Genomic DNA, 15,009 nt, shown 5'->3' with positions numbered 1-15,009 from the left:
CTTGAGCTATATACTCTCCCCAAACACTTTCTCTTTTGATGGGTGGGCAGCAGTGGGCAGCAGTGTGCCGACCACAGTGGCCAGAGACAGCCTTACAGGGAGTTGTCCCTGAGAACACTGCCACCCCAGTCTGCTTTTCTCTTCCCTCACCACTTGGTCTTCGTCCCAGGGCCTCCCCTTCCTCCTGCCTCCACCCCGGAATCCCAGGCAGGGGCCATTGGAGAGGGCAGCTCCCGCCTGTTCTCTTGCACCGAGCTTGGGGCATGGGGGGCCCCATGCCCCATGGGGCCGGGGGTCTCTGGGCAAGAGGGAGCTGACAAGTGAGACACTAACACTTCTGGCCCTGGAATATTCTGGGCTGCCCAGCAAAGAGAGACTCCCCCTGGGTGAGATCTGGGCTGGCCCTACAGCCTGAAAACCACAGGGTCCCTTTGTCCTCATCTTAAACAAAAGACACTCCTGGAACCAGGGAACCAGGTGGGTGGGGGTGGAGAGGCTGAGATTTCAGGGGGTGCTCTGGGTCACAGCTCTGTGCTCAGGACTTCAGGCAAGGTCTCTCCCCTCTCAGTCTGCCCTGGGGCCCTGGTCAGCTCGACAACAGTGTGGGGGAGAAGTGGGGAGCTGGTTGTCCTCCCTCCCCAGGGCTGTCATACCTGTCTGACCAGCCCCTGCCTCTCTCCTTCCGCCTTCTCTGTGCCTGGCTTGGCATCGGGCCCATACCCCTCCCTTTGGCCCCTTTGGTCTCCGGAGGGTGAGCTCTCTCTGCCCTGCACGGTGTGGGTGTCTGTTGGGGAGAGGGTAGCTTGCATTCAAATCACTCCTTGGAAAAGTAAGCATTGTTTAAAGGGGCTGAGAGACGGCCTGGGCCTGGTGCAAACAGGTACTAGCTGGATTTCCCTCTGCCTGGTTCAGCGTGGCAGGAGGCCAGAGCCTGGGGACGGTGGGGAGGAGAAAAGAGGGGAGGGGAGGAAGGGATGTGGTCATCATGTCCCCTCTGAGAGTCTCTGGGCTTGTCTTTCTGGAAGGGACTTCAAAGTGTGTCCTTTTGTGTGTGTGTATGTGTGTGATCTGAAGGGAGCTTATCTGTGTGTCTGTCTTTGGATTTATGGGGGCTTCTGGGTCTCATTGTCCCTTTGTAGGGGTGTCTCTTCTTGTCCTCTGGAACCCTGGGTGTCTGTGCTGGAAAAGGCTGGGGAGGAAGGTGCACTTCTGCCTTCCGTGGGCTGGGGGATGGGGGCTGGGGGCCGGGGGCCGCCCCTCCCTCTCCCTCAGGGGACCTGTTGGTCTCTCCAGTTAAGAGCCACCTAATCCCCATTTCATGCCCTGCGGGATCTATCAGAGAATCCAGCCCTAGCCATTAGGTAATTGCAGCTGGAATCTCTGCCTCGGGGACCCAAACCTCCTGCTTTCCACCCACAGCCTGCCCCAGCTGGCCCCACCCAGGCCTGGGGTGCCTTACTCAGCGCCCCATTCTCCAGTCTTCTGCAGGTGCAAGCAGTGTCCCAACCTGCTCTCCTGACTCATTCTCATAATGGATTCAGGGAGACAGGTGCAGGGACTCTTCCTCCATCTCTGTGGGCCAGCTGGGGGCCTGGGAAGAGAAACAGAAGGAGGGCCAAGGTGGCTGCAGGTTGACTCACATCAGTGTCCCCCCATACATTCCCCCTCTCACCCCACAGTCCTGCCTTCCTTCCTGTGATTCACATACTGGGAGCTCTGGGAAAGACTCCCCAAGCAGCAATGAGAGTGATGAGATGAAGACCCCACGCGGCTGCCCTCTCTCCTGAGCTCTCCTAACCCCTCCCTACCTCTTTAGCCCTTATTTATCATCCTTTGTGCCTTTCAGCAAGGCCCACAGTGTTCAGCCTGGCCCGGGGAATCCTGTGATCTTGGGAGGAGAGGAAGACACTGGGTTGCGTCCAGGAAAAGTGCTGTGTTGGATCTCACTTTAACCTGCACCTACAGCCCCAGAGGGGAAGGCAGCCAGTGCGTGCGTGCGTGCCGGTGTGTGTGTGTGCGCGCGCGCGCGCACGTGTGCACGTGCGGGCTCTCATTCATTCATTCATTCATTCATTCCGCAAATATTCATGCAGCCCCTCTTGACACTGTACAGCAATAACTGAGGAGAGATCAGGCAAATGGTTGACCTCAGGTTCAAGGACTTGGAACCCAGGTGTCCTGTCCTCCACCCTGGGCAGATCCTCGTAATAAAGTGGAAAGAAGAACACAAAGAACGAGGGGTTGTGTCTCTGGGGTATCAGCTGCTCAGAGGAGACCCAAACGCCAGGGACCCCTTTCTTGCTAAGCTTCCCAGTCCGTGCATTCGTTTCCCACCGGAGGGAAGGAGACAGGACCCAGGAGTCCGGGTGCAATGGCTGGGGGGACCTGGGGCATGTCTCTTTGTTACAGGGAGCTTGTGCAAGGCTGGTAGTCTTCCTACTTTCACATTCACTGAATTGCCCTTTCCTGGGCTCAGGGGTTGGGGGTTGGGGGTGGTAGTGCTGGCCTGGGCTCCTGGGTGGGAGCAGCTCTCTGCTGCCCCCACCTGAGACCGGCCTGTAGGTGGCAGGTGTCAGGTTAGGCCCTGCCCCCTCAGGGCCTAGCCACTCAGATACAAGGCCAATCCCCTCCTCCTGGGCTGGGCTCTCTTTTATAAAAGGCCATTCGAGGAGCTGTCCCTCACCGAGAAGCCTCTTCTCGACTCCGAATCTCTGCCTGCTTCGGCCTCCTCGCCTCCTTTCCAGTCTCCACCATGTCCATCCGGGTGACCCAGAAGACCTACAAGGTGTCCAGCTCTGCCCCGCGGTCCTTCAGCAGCCGCTCCTACACCAGCGGGCCGGGCTCTCGCATCAGCTCCTCGGCCTTCTCCCGGGTGGGCAGCAGCAGCAGCAGCTTCCGGGGCGGCCTGGGCACCAGCCTGGCTGGAGGTTATGGTGTGGCCCCAGGTATGGGGGGCATCACACCTGTCACGGTGAACCAGAGCCTGCTGAGCCCCCTTAAGCTGGAGGTGGACCCCACCATCCAGGCCGTGCGCACCCAGGAGAAGGAGCAGATCAAGACCCTCAACAATAAGTTTGCCTCCTTCATCGACAAGGTGAGGTCTCCCCCTGCGTGGCTGGCTGTGCCCGGGCGGGACCAGGATCCCAGCCCTTCCTCTTGGTCACCCCACCCTCGTGGGCTCATCTCCAGCCTCCACTGGGCCTGCTGCTGGGCCCCACCTGCTCTGGCGACACTCTCCTTTCCAACTCTCCCCTTGCACTGGGGTAGGGATGAGGGGGGCCGTCTGGGGGGTTTCTGACTCTAAATCTTGGCGCTCCCTCCCTCCCTTGCCCATCTCACTCCAACCTGAGTTCTGACATCTGTAAAGCTTTCTGCCTGGAAGAGTCCCAGCTGTTTAGGTTGTCGGGTGGGAGGGGAGTTCCTGCTTCAGGGTCACCCTTCACCCTTAGCCCTGCCCCAAGCGCTTCCCAATGGTGCTCCTGGGCTTCAGAAAGTTTTTTTTTAAAGTTAGGGTTTGATAGGATTGTGGGAGAAGGTAATGGGTGTCTTGATCCAAACAGGCAAATACCGATCCAGGCCTTTGGCGTCCCAGGGCCAGAGTGTGGGGGGCATCGCGATGAGTCATAACTTGGGCGGGGTGGAGGGGGGGCCCCGGGAGCCGGCGGGGTGGGCGGGGCCGAGCTGTGGGGTGAGGGGCTGAGGCCTGCCGTCTTGGCCACCCGCTCTTCTACCTGGGGAGCTCTTCGCATCTGGGGTTGGAGGGGATGTGTGTCGGGGTGGGGTGAGGGGGGTGGGGTGGGGTAGGGTGGGGTCGGGGACGCCAGTGCTGGCTTCAGGAAAGCCTATCCAGGATTCAAAGTCTGCGGGCGTGGGACACCCCACCCGGAGTTTGGTGTCCTGTTAAACCCCAGAGTTTATGACTTCAGATAAGGCATCCATCGGCCAACGCCCCTCTCCCCTCTCGGCCCTGGTCCCCCTTCCCTACCCTGGCCCTGCCCCAAAGGCTTGGCTGCACTTTACCAGGGAAGGAGCCAGGCCGGGTTTTGCAGCTTTGGGGTTTTGCTGCCTTAGGGGCCCCGGGGGGCCCCCAGCGCTGGAGGATCAGGTCCCTGCCTGCTGACTGGCTCCTGGGAGGTGTTGCGGGAGCGGAAGTAGGGAAATTCTGGGGCAGATTAGTGCCCTCGGGAATTGGAGTCCACCAGGAAACCCGCCCTCTGTTCTTTGGAGAGGGCTTGCTGGTTCCTTGGCTTTAAACACCCTTGACTTGACTTCTTGACTGCGTTTTCCTAGCTCTGGGGTCCTCCCAGTGAGTAGCTCAGCACAGGCTGTGTCTGATGTCCTGGTTCCCAGTGCTCTGCCTTTTCTTTGGACTACCTGCTAAATCTGATTTCCTCATCTATAAAATGGGCATGCTAATCCCTAAATCCAAGAGGTCTCCCCTATTCAAGCATATAATGCATGTAAAGAGCTTAGCAGTGCTTGGCCCACATTAAGCAGTCTAATCAGGCTAAATGTTACAACCACTTAATATTTTTAAAAAAGTAATCTTGAGGCAGAATGAGCTGGAGAAGAAACCAACTTACAGAGGGATTTACTGGATCTAGACCAGACCCTTAAAACACACTTTCCTTCTGAGTCCTTTCAATTTAAAAGAAATTTCATGGGGAAGTAGTGGGTATAGAGCATGGTTGGCATGCATGAGGTCCCGGGTTCAATCCTCAGTGCCTCCATTAAGGGGGAAGGGGGAAATAAAAGAATCTGCAACTTTGGGTTGATAAAGAAAAATGTATTACTCTTCTTGGAACTGGTGTAGTCTTTTGTTTAAAAACTTCCCTTCCAACATGCCTTCATTTCATCCTAAAATCTGGATTCCTCGAACCCAAGGAACCTTAGGACCTTTGTGTTTGGGGCAAGAGGAGAGGGTTGTGGATTTGGGGTGGGGGTGGGATGTTGAGAATCTCAAAGGTGGGGAAGAGGGAGTCTGCAGACAGATGTACCTCTCTCTTACCTCTTCTGGGCGAAAAGTGACTTCTGCCCAGAGATGGGCCTCCTGATAAGGCCTGCCTGAGTTCCTCCAGGCCATTGCAGGGTTGAGGAGTCTCGGGCTTGGAGAAGGGAAGCAACTCAAAGTTATGCAGCGCAGGTCAGTAGAAGTGTTTGGCTAAATCCTAGGTCTTCTGGCCAAGGCTCTCCAGGCTGTAGGGCTAAAGTTTCCCTTTAAGCTACGAGTCCCTCAAAGCCACTCCAGATAATAGTGATGATGATAATACTATTGGATATGAACAATCTACATTTTCTTTTTCAATTATATATCAAGTATTAATCAAAACCTGGCTATTTTTATTGACCTGTAATATACAATCTAAGTCAGTAAGACCCATTTGCTTCCACATAACTCTTAGCTATCCCTTTCCAACCATGTATACCCCTTGTCTCCCCCCAAGCCCAGCACTAGAGGGACATGGCTAGTAGGGACATGGACCCTACTTACCATGCTGTCTCTCTCAGATCATAGGTGATCCTTCCAGAACGGCTAACCAGGCCCCTGGGTTCTGGAGCCCCCAGTGCTTGGGGAGTGGATGAGGGGAAAAGACAGCACTGGCTTCACCCCAGACCCTGAGCCCTGGCCTGATGTGGACCTTTGTGCTACCCACTTCCTCATGCAGGTGCGGCACCTGGAGCAGCAGAACAAGATTCTGGAGACCAAATGGAACCTCCTGCAGCAGCAGAAGACAGCCCGGAGCAACATAGACAACATGTTCGAGAGTTACATCAATAACCTTCGGCGGCAGCTGGACACTCTGGGCCAGGAGAAACTGAAGCTGGAGGTGGAGCTTGGCAACATGCAGGGGCTGGTGGAGGACTTCAAGAACAAGTGAGCCTCCCTTCTCCCCACCGCCTCCTCCCCACTGCCATCTCCCCACCTGGAGGCATCCTGCCCTGCCCCACACCCACCCCTTGGGACCAGAGTCCGAAGCCCCAAGGGCCCTCTGCTTGTTGGGCAGTGCAGTCCTATATAACTAAGGTGACCGCAGGACAAGGCTTTCTCAGGACAGTCTAGGTTTACACCCATTGTCCCAGTGTAACTGTTAGTAGCACCTCCCCTCCCCCTTCAATCTCAGAACTGTCCAAATTTGGACAACAAATTATCTATTAATGTTTACGTAGTAAACCTAAGATGGGAGTGAGAGGTAGCCAACAGGCCTCTGTTGTATACTAACAGCCCTGGCCCCTATTTCTTCCTTACCCCTGATTTCCAGCTCATTCCAGAAATTTCTGTTTTGAGGTCTCATGTCAGTCCCTCTTGCTAACCCTCTAATATGACTATTATGCCTAGAGCAATGTGTATTCATGGCTTTGGAGAGAGAGTTCCTGCTCCAGGCCTCCCCACTGGCTGATGATAGTATGGGGGTAAGGATGGGGAGAGAGTAGCTGGCTGGGGCAGCAGACCAGCCATCTCATATCTTCTTGCATTTCCATTAACCGAATTTTCTAGATATTCTTGCTCCCCTCCAAAGACTCACGGTAAGCTCACCTTTGCCTTCATCCTCTGATTCTAAGTCTCTCCCTCCCCAGGTATGAGGACGAGATCCAAAAGCGTACAGACATGGAGAATGAATTTGTCATCATCAAGAAGGTGAGGAGGTACCTCTACCCCCACCAGACACTGGAGGCTTTCTGGGTTCTGTCCTGAAATACTAAGTAATGGGACAACATTTGGGTACCTCCTAAGTATCTGGCATAGAAAGGTAGACAAGGACAGAGAAGTAGTTGGGTGCATTTGGACAGAACTCTGGACATTGCTGTTGGGACATGGTTAAGGAAATGGAGTAGATTTGGGTGTCTGGCTCCAGAAGGCTTCCTGGAGGAGGAAGAGGGGAAAAGGTATCTAGGCTGGGGATGTGTGTGTGATGGGGCAGAGACTGGACTGGACCAGGCCACAAAGTGAGGTGGGCAATTAGTTAGGAGGTTCTAAGTCCAGGCCATCGGGTGTCCCTGGGTTGGGGTCAGGTGTGGGCACTCACTCGGGCTCCTGTCCCCACTGCCCCGCAGGATGTGGATGAAGCTTACATGAACAAGGTGGAGCTGGAGTCCCGCCTGGAAGGGCTGACTGATGAAATCAACTTCTACAGGCAGCTGTATGAAGAGGTACGTTCTTGGTGCTGGTGACCGAGGTTCCCCTGTCCCGTCAGAGGCTCCTCCCAGCCCCCAGTGCACCCACAGATGAGGGCCACCACTGAATAATTAGAGTCGCCAATATTAACCCAGCGTGGTTGTTCTATGTGTTCTGGCCCCTGCGTGAGGAGGGAGGGTTTTTTACCCCATTTCAGAGAGAAGAAAATGGGCTCAAAGAACTGAAATGGCCTGTCCACGGTCACTGGAGTGGTGACACAGGCCGGTTCTGGCCTTCTCTGTCCTCGAGGCCTTCGTTCCGAGGTTTTGGGCTGTGTGGGAGCCCTCTGTGGGTGCCATAGGGTGCCATACTGGTAGCTGAGACTGGTGGAAGGGCTCTGCCCCTCTGGTTACTCACCCCAAGCCGGGTTTCCTCTTATTCTGGCCTCAATTCATCTTTACTTCTCTCCAGGTTTCAGGTCTTTGACCCATCTTCCTCCTTCGGGAACTTTACCTTCTTCCTGGCCCTCACTCCCCACTGCTTCTCCTCTGTTGTGGGCCCCCGTCTTGTCCTGTACGGAAAGCCTTTCTGCAAAAGGGGGCTCCTCATGTGCAGGGCTGGGGCCTCACCACCTTCCCTCCCCACCACAGGAGATCCGTGAGATGCAGTCGCAGATTTCGGACACGTCTGTGGTCCTGTCCATGGACAACAGCCGCTCCCTGGACCTGGACGGCATCATCGCCGAGGTCAAGGCCCAGTACGAGGACATCGCCAACCGCAGCCGGGCCGAGGCCGAGACCATGTACCAGATCAAGGTGAGATCAGGGTCTCTAGGCTGGCGCTCCTTTTCTGGCCAGTTCTGTGCCCTAGTTCTTGCGGAGGAAACAGGATTTCAGACTCTACTCTGCCTGCTGTGAGCTGGGCTGCCGAGTAGTTCTGGGGGACAGGGATGTCCCCGTGCCCGGAGGTCTGGAGGAAGGCCTTCCGTGGTGTGTGCAGAGGGGAGGGGGGCGAGATGACCTGAGTTCTGGTGGCTTGGCTGAGAGGGCACTCCCCCTCGGATGGATCAGGCAGGCCCCTCTCAACCTCACTCCTTGTTTTACCCCTGCAGTACGAGGAGCTGCAGACACTGGCTGGGAAGCATGGGGATGACCTCCGTCGCACAAAGACGGAGATTTCTGAGATGAACCGGAACATCAGCCGACTCCAGGCTGAGATTGAGGGCCTCAAAGGCCAGGTAGGGGCTGGGCTGGGTGTGGTAGTGGGTGTTGGGCCACGTCCGGGGGTGAGAGAAGAGAATGCAGAAAGGATGAGGAGACTGGGGTTTGGGGAAGGAATCCCAGACCAGAGTCGGGAGCCGGAGGGGCAGCTACAGTCCAGATTGCTGCCCCTGGGAGGCTGAGAATGTCCCTGGGGCCATGAACAGGGGTCAAAGGAGGTTGGGCAGATAGATTGGGGGTCCAAGATGGCTCCCCCAAGCCTGCTTTATTATATCTGTCTTATATCAGGGTAAGATTGGGCTCTGGTGCTTTAAGGAAGTCTAGAAAGCTGACATCTAGTCCAGTTGGGGGTGGGGATAATACCTTACAGGGTCCCAGGTGAGAAGTGTGAGCCGGAGAAGGTGCCTGGACGCTGCTCATGTTTCCCCATTCTGCTTCCTGAGTCTCACTCCCCTGTAGCATTTTCTTTGATTGAGCCTGGTGGAGTTGATTAGTCCAGATTAAGGAAGGGGGACCCTAAAAGAGGGGAAAGGGAGGGTGGGTGCAGGGGGAGGCCACCAGCCTCTACTCCACCTGCTTACCTGCCCCCGTCCCCCGACAGAGGGCTTCCCTGGAGGCCGCCATTGCCGATGCTGAGCAGCGTGGGGAGATGGCTGTCAAGGATGCTCAGGCCAAGGTGGCTGAGCTGGAGGCTGCTCTGAGAACCGCCAAGCAGGACATGGCGCGTCAGCTGCGCGAGTACCAGGAGCTGATGAACGTCAAGCTGGCCCTGGATGTGGAGATCGCCACCTACCGCAAGCTGCTGGAGGGCGAGGAGAGCCGGTGGGTGTGGAGGGTCCTTTGACTGGCCCTGGTGCCCCATCCCCTGGGACCTGGGATGCGGAGAGGCAGGACTTGGGTTCTGTTGTCCTGGGACGGGGCCAGGCATTGGTCCTGATACCCCATGTGTCTTCTGGGTACAGGCTGGAATCTGGGATGCAGAACATGAGTATCCATACCAAGACCACCAGTGGCTACTCAGGTGAGTGTCCTGGTCCTGGGGTGCAGGGCAGGGCTTTTTACATAGCAGCTCCTACACAGTTCCCTCTGGTACAGCTGAGGAAGCTGGGGCCCAGTTAAAGTCCTGTCCAAAATCTCATAGCTAATAGCAAAGCTCTGTCCCACCCTGCTCCTGGTCTTCCTTGGAGGAGTGAAGCAGGACAGTTCCCCATCCCTGGGGACCATGTAGGGAGTGGCAGGGGGAAGGGGGCATGGTGCCTGAGTTGTCCATAGGCTCCTGCGCTCACATGGCTGCCTCTGTCCCTGACCAGGTGGGCTGACCTATGGGGCCCCCTACGGCCTGAGCTCCCTGGGCTCCGTCGGGCCCGGCTCCTTCAGCCGCACCAGTTCCTCCAAGGCTGTGGTTGTGAAGAAGATTGAGACCCGCGATGGGAAGCTGGTGTCTGAGTCATCTGATGTCCTGTCCAAGTGAAAGTCTCCTGCAGAAGGAGCCATGCAGGGGGGGCATTGGCACGGGAGACCTGAGGCTCAGCCCAGGTCCTCAACCCATCCTTGGTGAGGGTTGACTTCTCGGGCTCCCCTCTCCTGCCCATGACCCCAGTTAAAGGCCAATTCAAATGTCTTTTTCAGAATAAATCCAAATCAAGTGTCTTTTTCAGAATAAAGCCCCAGCTGGCTCTGCCAACCCACATGCTGTGTGCAGCCCTTGTCTGTCCATGGGGTGGGAGAGAGGTGGTCAGGATTCCTCTCCCTGGGAATCAGAAGCTGGGGGCGGGGCTGGGAAGTGGCGGGGCACCGAGGAAGAGTCTGGCCTCCTCCAGGCTGTTCCCAGAGAGACTTGTTTGCTGGAAGCCAGCTGATCTCAAATACGCCATTTCATTCTATCTGTGTAACAGATCCCATGAGGGAGGCAGAGCAGGTTTTAGATGGCATATCCGGAGGGAGTTAATTTCTTTCCCCGCAGACCTCACAGGAGGGGTCTTGCCTACTTGCTGAAACAGTCTGCAGGGTTTAGGGCAGGAGCAGAGCTGGGTGGAGCAGAGCATCCCTGGCTCTTGGCTCCACTGCCACCACCCATGGAGTTCCAGGCAGTCACGCTGGCCCCTTAGTGCTGGACTGAGTGTGGACAAGCCCTTAGCACATCTGAGGTGGGGCCTTGTCAGACTTTCCCAAACACCCAGGGAGAATAAACATCTATAGAGGGTTCAGTAGTAGGGACAGCCTGGTCCTGGTAGGAAGCTCAGGTTCTGGTCCTGCTGGGGGGTGTCCCAGGGCTCTGGGGCCCATGTCACTACCTCCCTAGCTGCCCACCTCAATGGAGCTGCTTCCAGACTGAGCCCAGGCCTTCTTCCTCCTCCACCCGCTCCATCCAATCCAATCCCCGGACCAGGGCCAGGGTTCTGGACTCTGTCACAATAAAGGGCCTCACTCTTTGATGGTAAAACTTAACCGCACTGTTATTTAGCGCAGTGACTTTAACTTTTGCTGCAGCCCCTCTCAGTTTGAAATTCATTTTTACCACGATCTGCATAGAATAATCCCAACCTTCTGCCCTCTGTTCCGTGTGTGTGACCTGAGCCAGGAGGGTGGTGTTCAAATTCAGAGCAGGCGCAGCACCCAGTGAGAGAGACCTCTTGCCCACTGAGGCCCCAAGTCAATATTTTCAACTCCGCCCCACCCGATCTGGAAGCCAGTCACCTGTCTTATCGGGCCCTGCCTCCGGGCAGTGGGCACACGGAGGGCAGCCAAGGGCCCCAACAACGTTCTGGAGCTTCCACGCCCTGGCTGTTGGCTCTAGGAAAGGCAGGAAAGCCCCAAGGAGAGTTCCCTTTCCCTTCCTCTCTCCTCCCTTGCAGGTTACTGTGTATCTCCTTTGTGATTGAGGACATTCAATGTTCAGGTGACACCATCCCATTTACCTTTTGGTATTTAAACACGTAAAGGAGCTGGTCGTCAATTCTCATGTAGATGAGGACACCGAGGAGGGAGGAACGTGAACGTTTCTTTAATACTGGTTTGATGGTAGAGCTTGTGCTTCGTCACATTCCAACCCTCCTGATGATCCTGCGAGGCAGATGTTAAAATCCACTCCTTAGGCTTGCAGATTTGGGGTAGAGTTTCACCATAAGGGATAGAAGTGGGGTCCTGCCATTTTGGCCAGTGCTTTTCTGACAATACTGGATTTTTGTCATATGTCCGTACATCACATGTAGCGCAGAGATTCTAACCTTGTTTCTGTTTTTGAATAGTAAGTGTTCCCTTGTATGTAATTCTAAAGTACAAAAGGGCCTCCTTCCTCACCAGTCACCTGGTTTCTTTCCCAGGGGGTGACTAATGTTACCTGTTTCTTGTAATTCATTCCAGGTACAGTTTCTATATACAGAATTCCTTTGGTACATACTCGTGTACAGGTAGACTTAGCTTATACAGAGTTACAGAGAAATGCAAATCAAAACTACAGTGAGGTCAGAATGGCCATCATTACGAAGTCCACAAACAGTAAATGCTGGAGAGTGTGGAGAAAAAGGAACCCTCCTACACTGTTGGTGAGAATGTAGTTTGGTGTAGCCACTATGGAAAACAGTGTGGAGATCCCTTAAAAAACTAAAAATAGACATCATATGATCCAGCAATCCCACTCGTGGTTATATGGCTGGAAGGAACTCTAATTTGAAAAGATACATGCACTCCAATATTTATATAGCAGCACTATTTACAATAGTCAAGATGTGGAAACAACCTAAATGCCCATTGACAGATGAATGGATAAAGACATTGTGATATATATAATGGAATACTACTCAGCCATAAAAAATAATAAAATAATGCCACTTGCAGCAACATGGATGGACCCGGAGACAGCCATACTAAGTGAAGTAAGCCAGAAAGAGAAAGAAAAATACCATATGATGCCACTTATATGTGGAATCCAAAAAAAAAAAAAAAATAAAAAGACACAATGAATTTATTTGCAAAACAGAAAGACTTGTAGACATAGAAAACTAACGGTTACAGTGGGGGCTTGGGGGAAAGAAGGTGGGAAGGGATAAACTGGGAGTTTGAGATTTGCAGTACTAACTACTATATATACAAAATGAATAAACAAGTTTTTACTGTGTAGCACAGAGAACTATATTCAATATCTTGTAGTAATCTATAATGAAAAAGAATATGGAAAGGAATATATGTATGTATATGTATGACTGAAACATTATGCTCTACCCCAGAAACTGATACATTGTAAACTGACTATACTTCAATTAAAAAAAAGCATTATACTCTATATGGTATTATACGTCTTGCTTTGACATTCACTCAACACCTATTCCTTCTATGTCAACATATGACCTGTTGGCTCACTCTTTTTCATAGCAGTGTAATATTCCACTTATGCAGTTATCCATCACAATTTATTTAACCAGTCCTCAGCTGGTGGGTTTTCTCAATCTTCTGCTATGACAACAATGCTGCAGTTAATAACCATGGAGACATGTCATCTCAAACATGGTGAAGATATCTGAATAATTCCTGGAATTACTGAGTCCAAGTATATGTACATTTAAATTAGTGACAGACATTAACAAAATGGCTTGTTTTCTTTTTCTTTTTTTAAAAAATATTTATTTATTAAAATATTTTTCCAGGGGGAGGTAATTAGGTTTATTATTATTATTATTATTATTATTATTATTATTATTATTATTATTATTATTATTATTAATTATTATTATTATTAGAGGAGGTACTGGGGATTGAACCCAGGCCTTATCCCTCACTTCCTTCCCTCCAGGAATGAGAGGAAGAGTCTTCCAAGCATTTGTGACTACTGTTCACACGTTGTCACTCCAAGGTTTGCTCTGCCCGCCCACCCGAGGTGATCTGGGCTAAGATAGTCAGCGATCAACTTAGCAGAGGAGGTTCTAAAGTGGGCTCAGGATGAGGGCCAGACAGATGAGAGTGTCAGGGGTTGGGCAGGGAGGAGGCTGCTGGAGCAGGACCCAGTGAGGAGGGGCGGGGGGGTGGTACCGGGACCAGCCGGGCTGAGTAGGTGCGGCCCTGGGCCAGCCATTGTGCCGCCTCTTCACAGATCTCACTGGTGGGAGTGGCTTTGTTGGTCCAGCGTCCCTTCCGCTTCCGGTAACAGAACACACCCCCTCCCCCCACGTCCCCCTTCTTTCAGGAACTGTTCTTCCAGCTCCAACCCCGCGGTCCTGGTGGGCCTGCTGGTCACAACACCTCTTCTCTGGGGCCATAATGGGGCTGGGAGCTGGCCTTGGCCAGTCACAGGCCCCTTTGCTTTTTTTTTTTTTTTTTTGCTTCTTTCTTTTTTTTAAATTTTAAATTTTTTTGCATTTTTTATACAATTTAAAAAAGTTACACTCCATTTACAGTTATTACAAAATATTGGCTCTACTCCATGTGCTGTACAATACATCCCTGTAGCCTCTCTTACACACAGTAGTTTGTGCCTCCCACTCTCCCACCCCAGATTGCCCCCTCCATTGGTGATCACTAGTTTGTTCTCTATATCTGTGAATCTGCTTCTTTTTTGTTCTACTCCTAGTTTGTTGTATATTTTTAGATTCCACATATAAGTGATATCATACACTATTTGTCTGACTTATTTCACTTAGCATAGTGCCCTCCAAGTCCATCCATGTTGCTGCAAACGGCACAATTTCGTTCCTTTTTATAGACCTCTTTGTTCTTTTCTTGCTGAGGTATAATATAAATGCAATAAAATGCAAGAAGGGCTGGACAGATTTCTATTTATGTTCACCCCTGGAATATAGTACACTTCCTGCATCACAGAAGATTCCTTTGGGCCCCTTGCCAAAGAGAGCTTTTAAAAATGCAAATCACATTCAGTGACTCTCCTACTTAAATTTCCTAATGAGGCCCAGGATGAAGCCCCAAGCCTTGCCTTGGCCCAGAGCCTGGCCAGGCTCAGACTTGCCTGCCCCAGGCCTCCCTGACTACCTCTCCTGCGCTCCCTCGGCCTCAGGGTATGGCTCTGTGGCACTCACATCACCTTCCTTCCTCGCAGGGCCTCGGCACATGCTGTTCTCTGCTTAGAACACGATGCCTTCTCTCGGCAAGCTTAGGAGCTTTCTAATCATTCTGCAGAGTGCAGCTCTAATGCAGCTTCTGCAGGAAAGCTTCTGGACTCCACAGGCCAGGTACGGTATTTCTAGAATAAGTTTTCAAAGCATCCTGTATTTTCTCCTTGCAGGTTGTAGTCATTTGTCCATCTGTGGTGGTATTTTACCAGCACCAGCCTTACCCGATGGACTAAGCTCCTTGGGGTCAGGGACTACTTCACGTCTGCCTGCCTCTCAACTGACTCTTCAGTACCTAGCAGAGCATCAGGCACATGGAAGGTGATCAAGAAATAATTTATTCAATAAAAGAATGAATCAACCATTTCCAAATTGACGGTCAGCTGTTTTTAAATTTATTTTCTGCCATTTTAATCCTTTTAAACGCCTTCCTTTTGGGGAAGAGAATGGTTTGCTCAGTCTAGGAACAGCAGATGTATTGTTCTTTCAAAGCGTCTCCCTGCCAAAAGGACTTAGCCCACGTCACCCTAGGCACCCCTCTGTAAGGGACAGGAAAGGAGTGGAAAGAGCAGAGTTAGGGCTGGGCTTGGCCTAAATATGCCCAGCAGCCGGTGCC

General features: G+C 52.7%; 1 protein-coding gene across 1 annotated transcript; it reads left to right on the top strand.

The window, feature by feature from the left end:
- Positions 1 to 2,752: 2,752 nt before the first annotated feature.
- KRT8 (keratin 8) lies at positions 2,753 to 10,024 on the top strand. The gene is made up of 9 exons (XM_006182460.3): positions 2,753 to 3,094; positions 5,667 to 5,875; positions 6,577 to 6,637; positions 7,054 to 7,149; positions 7,765 to 7,929; positions 8,226 to 8,351; positions 8,936 to 9,156; positions 9,297 to 9,355; positions 9,645 to 10,024. The coding sequence occupies exons 1-9, from the start codon at positions 2,753 to 2,755 to the stop codon at positions 9,803 to 9,805; spliced, it is 1,440 nt and encodes a 479-aa protein (XP_006182522.1). The 3' UTR covers positions 9,806 to 10,024.
- Positions 10,025 to 15,009: the final 4,985 nt, after the last annotated feature.

This window comes from Camelus ferus, chromosome 12, assembly GCF_009834535.1.
Source record: "Camelus ferus isolate YT-003-E chromosome 12, BCGSAC_Cfer_1.0, whole genome shotgun sequence".
NCBI classification, from domain to species: domain Eukaryota; kingdom Metazoa; phylum Chordata; class Mammalia; order Artiodactyla; family Camelidae; genus Camelus; species Camelus ferus.
Note: the sequence above shows the minus strand (reverse complement) of the source record. Positions and strands in the feature narration are given on the sequence as shown.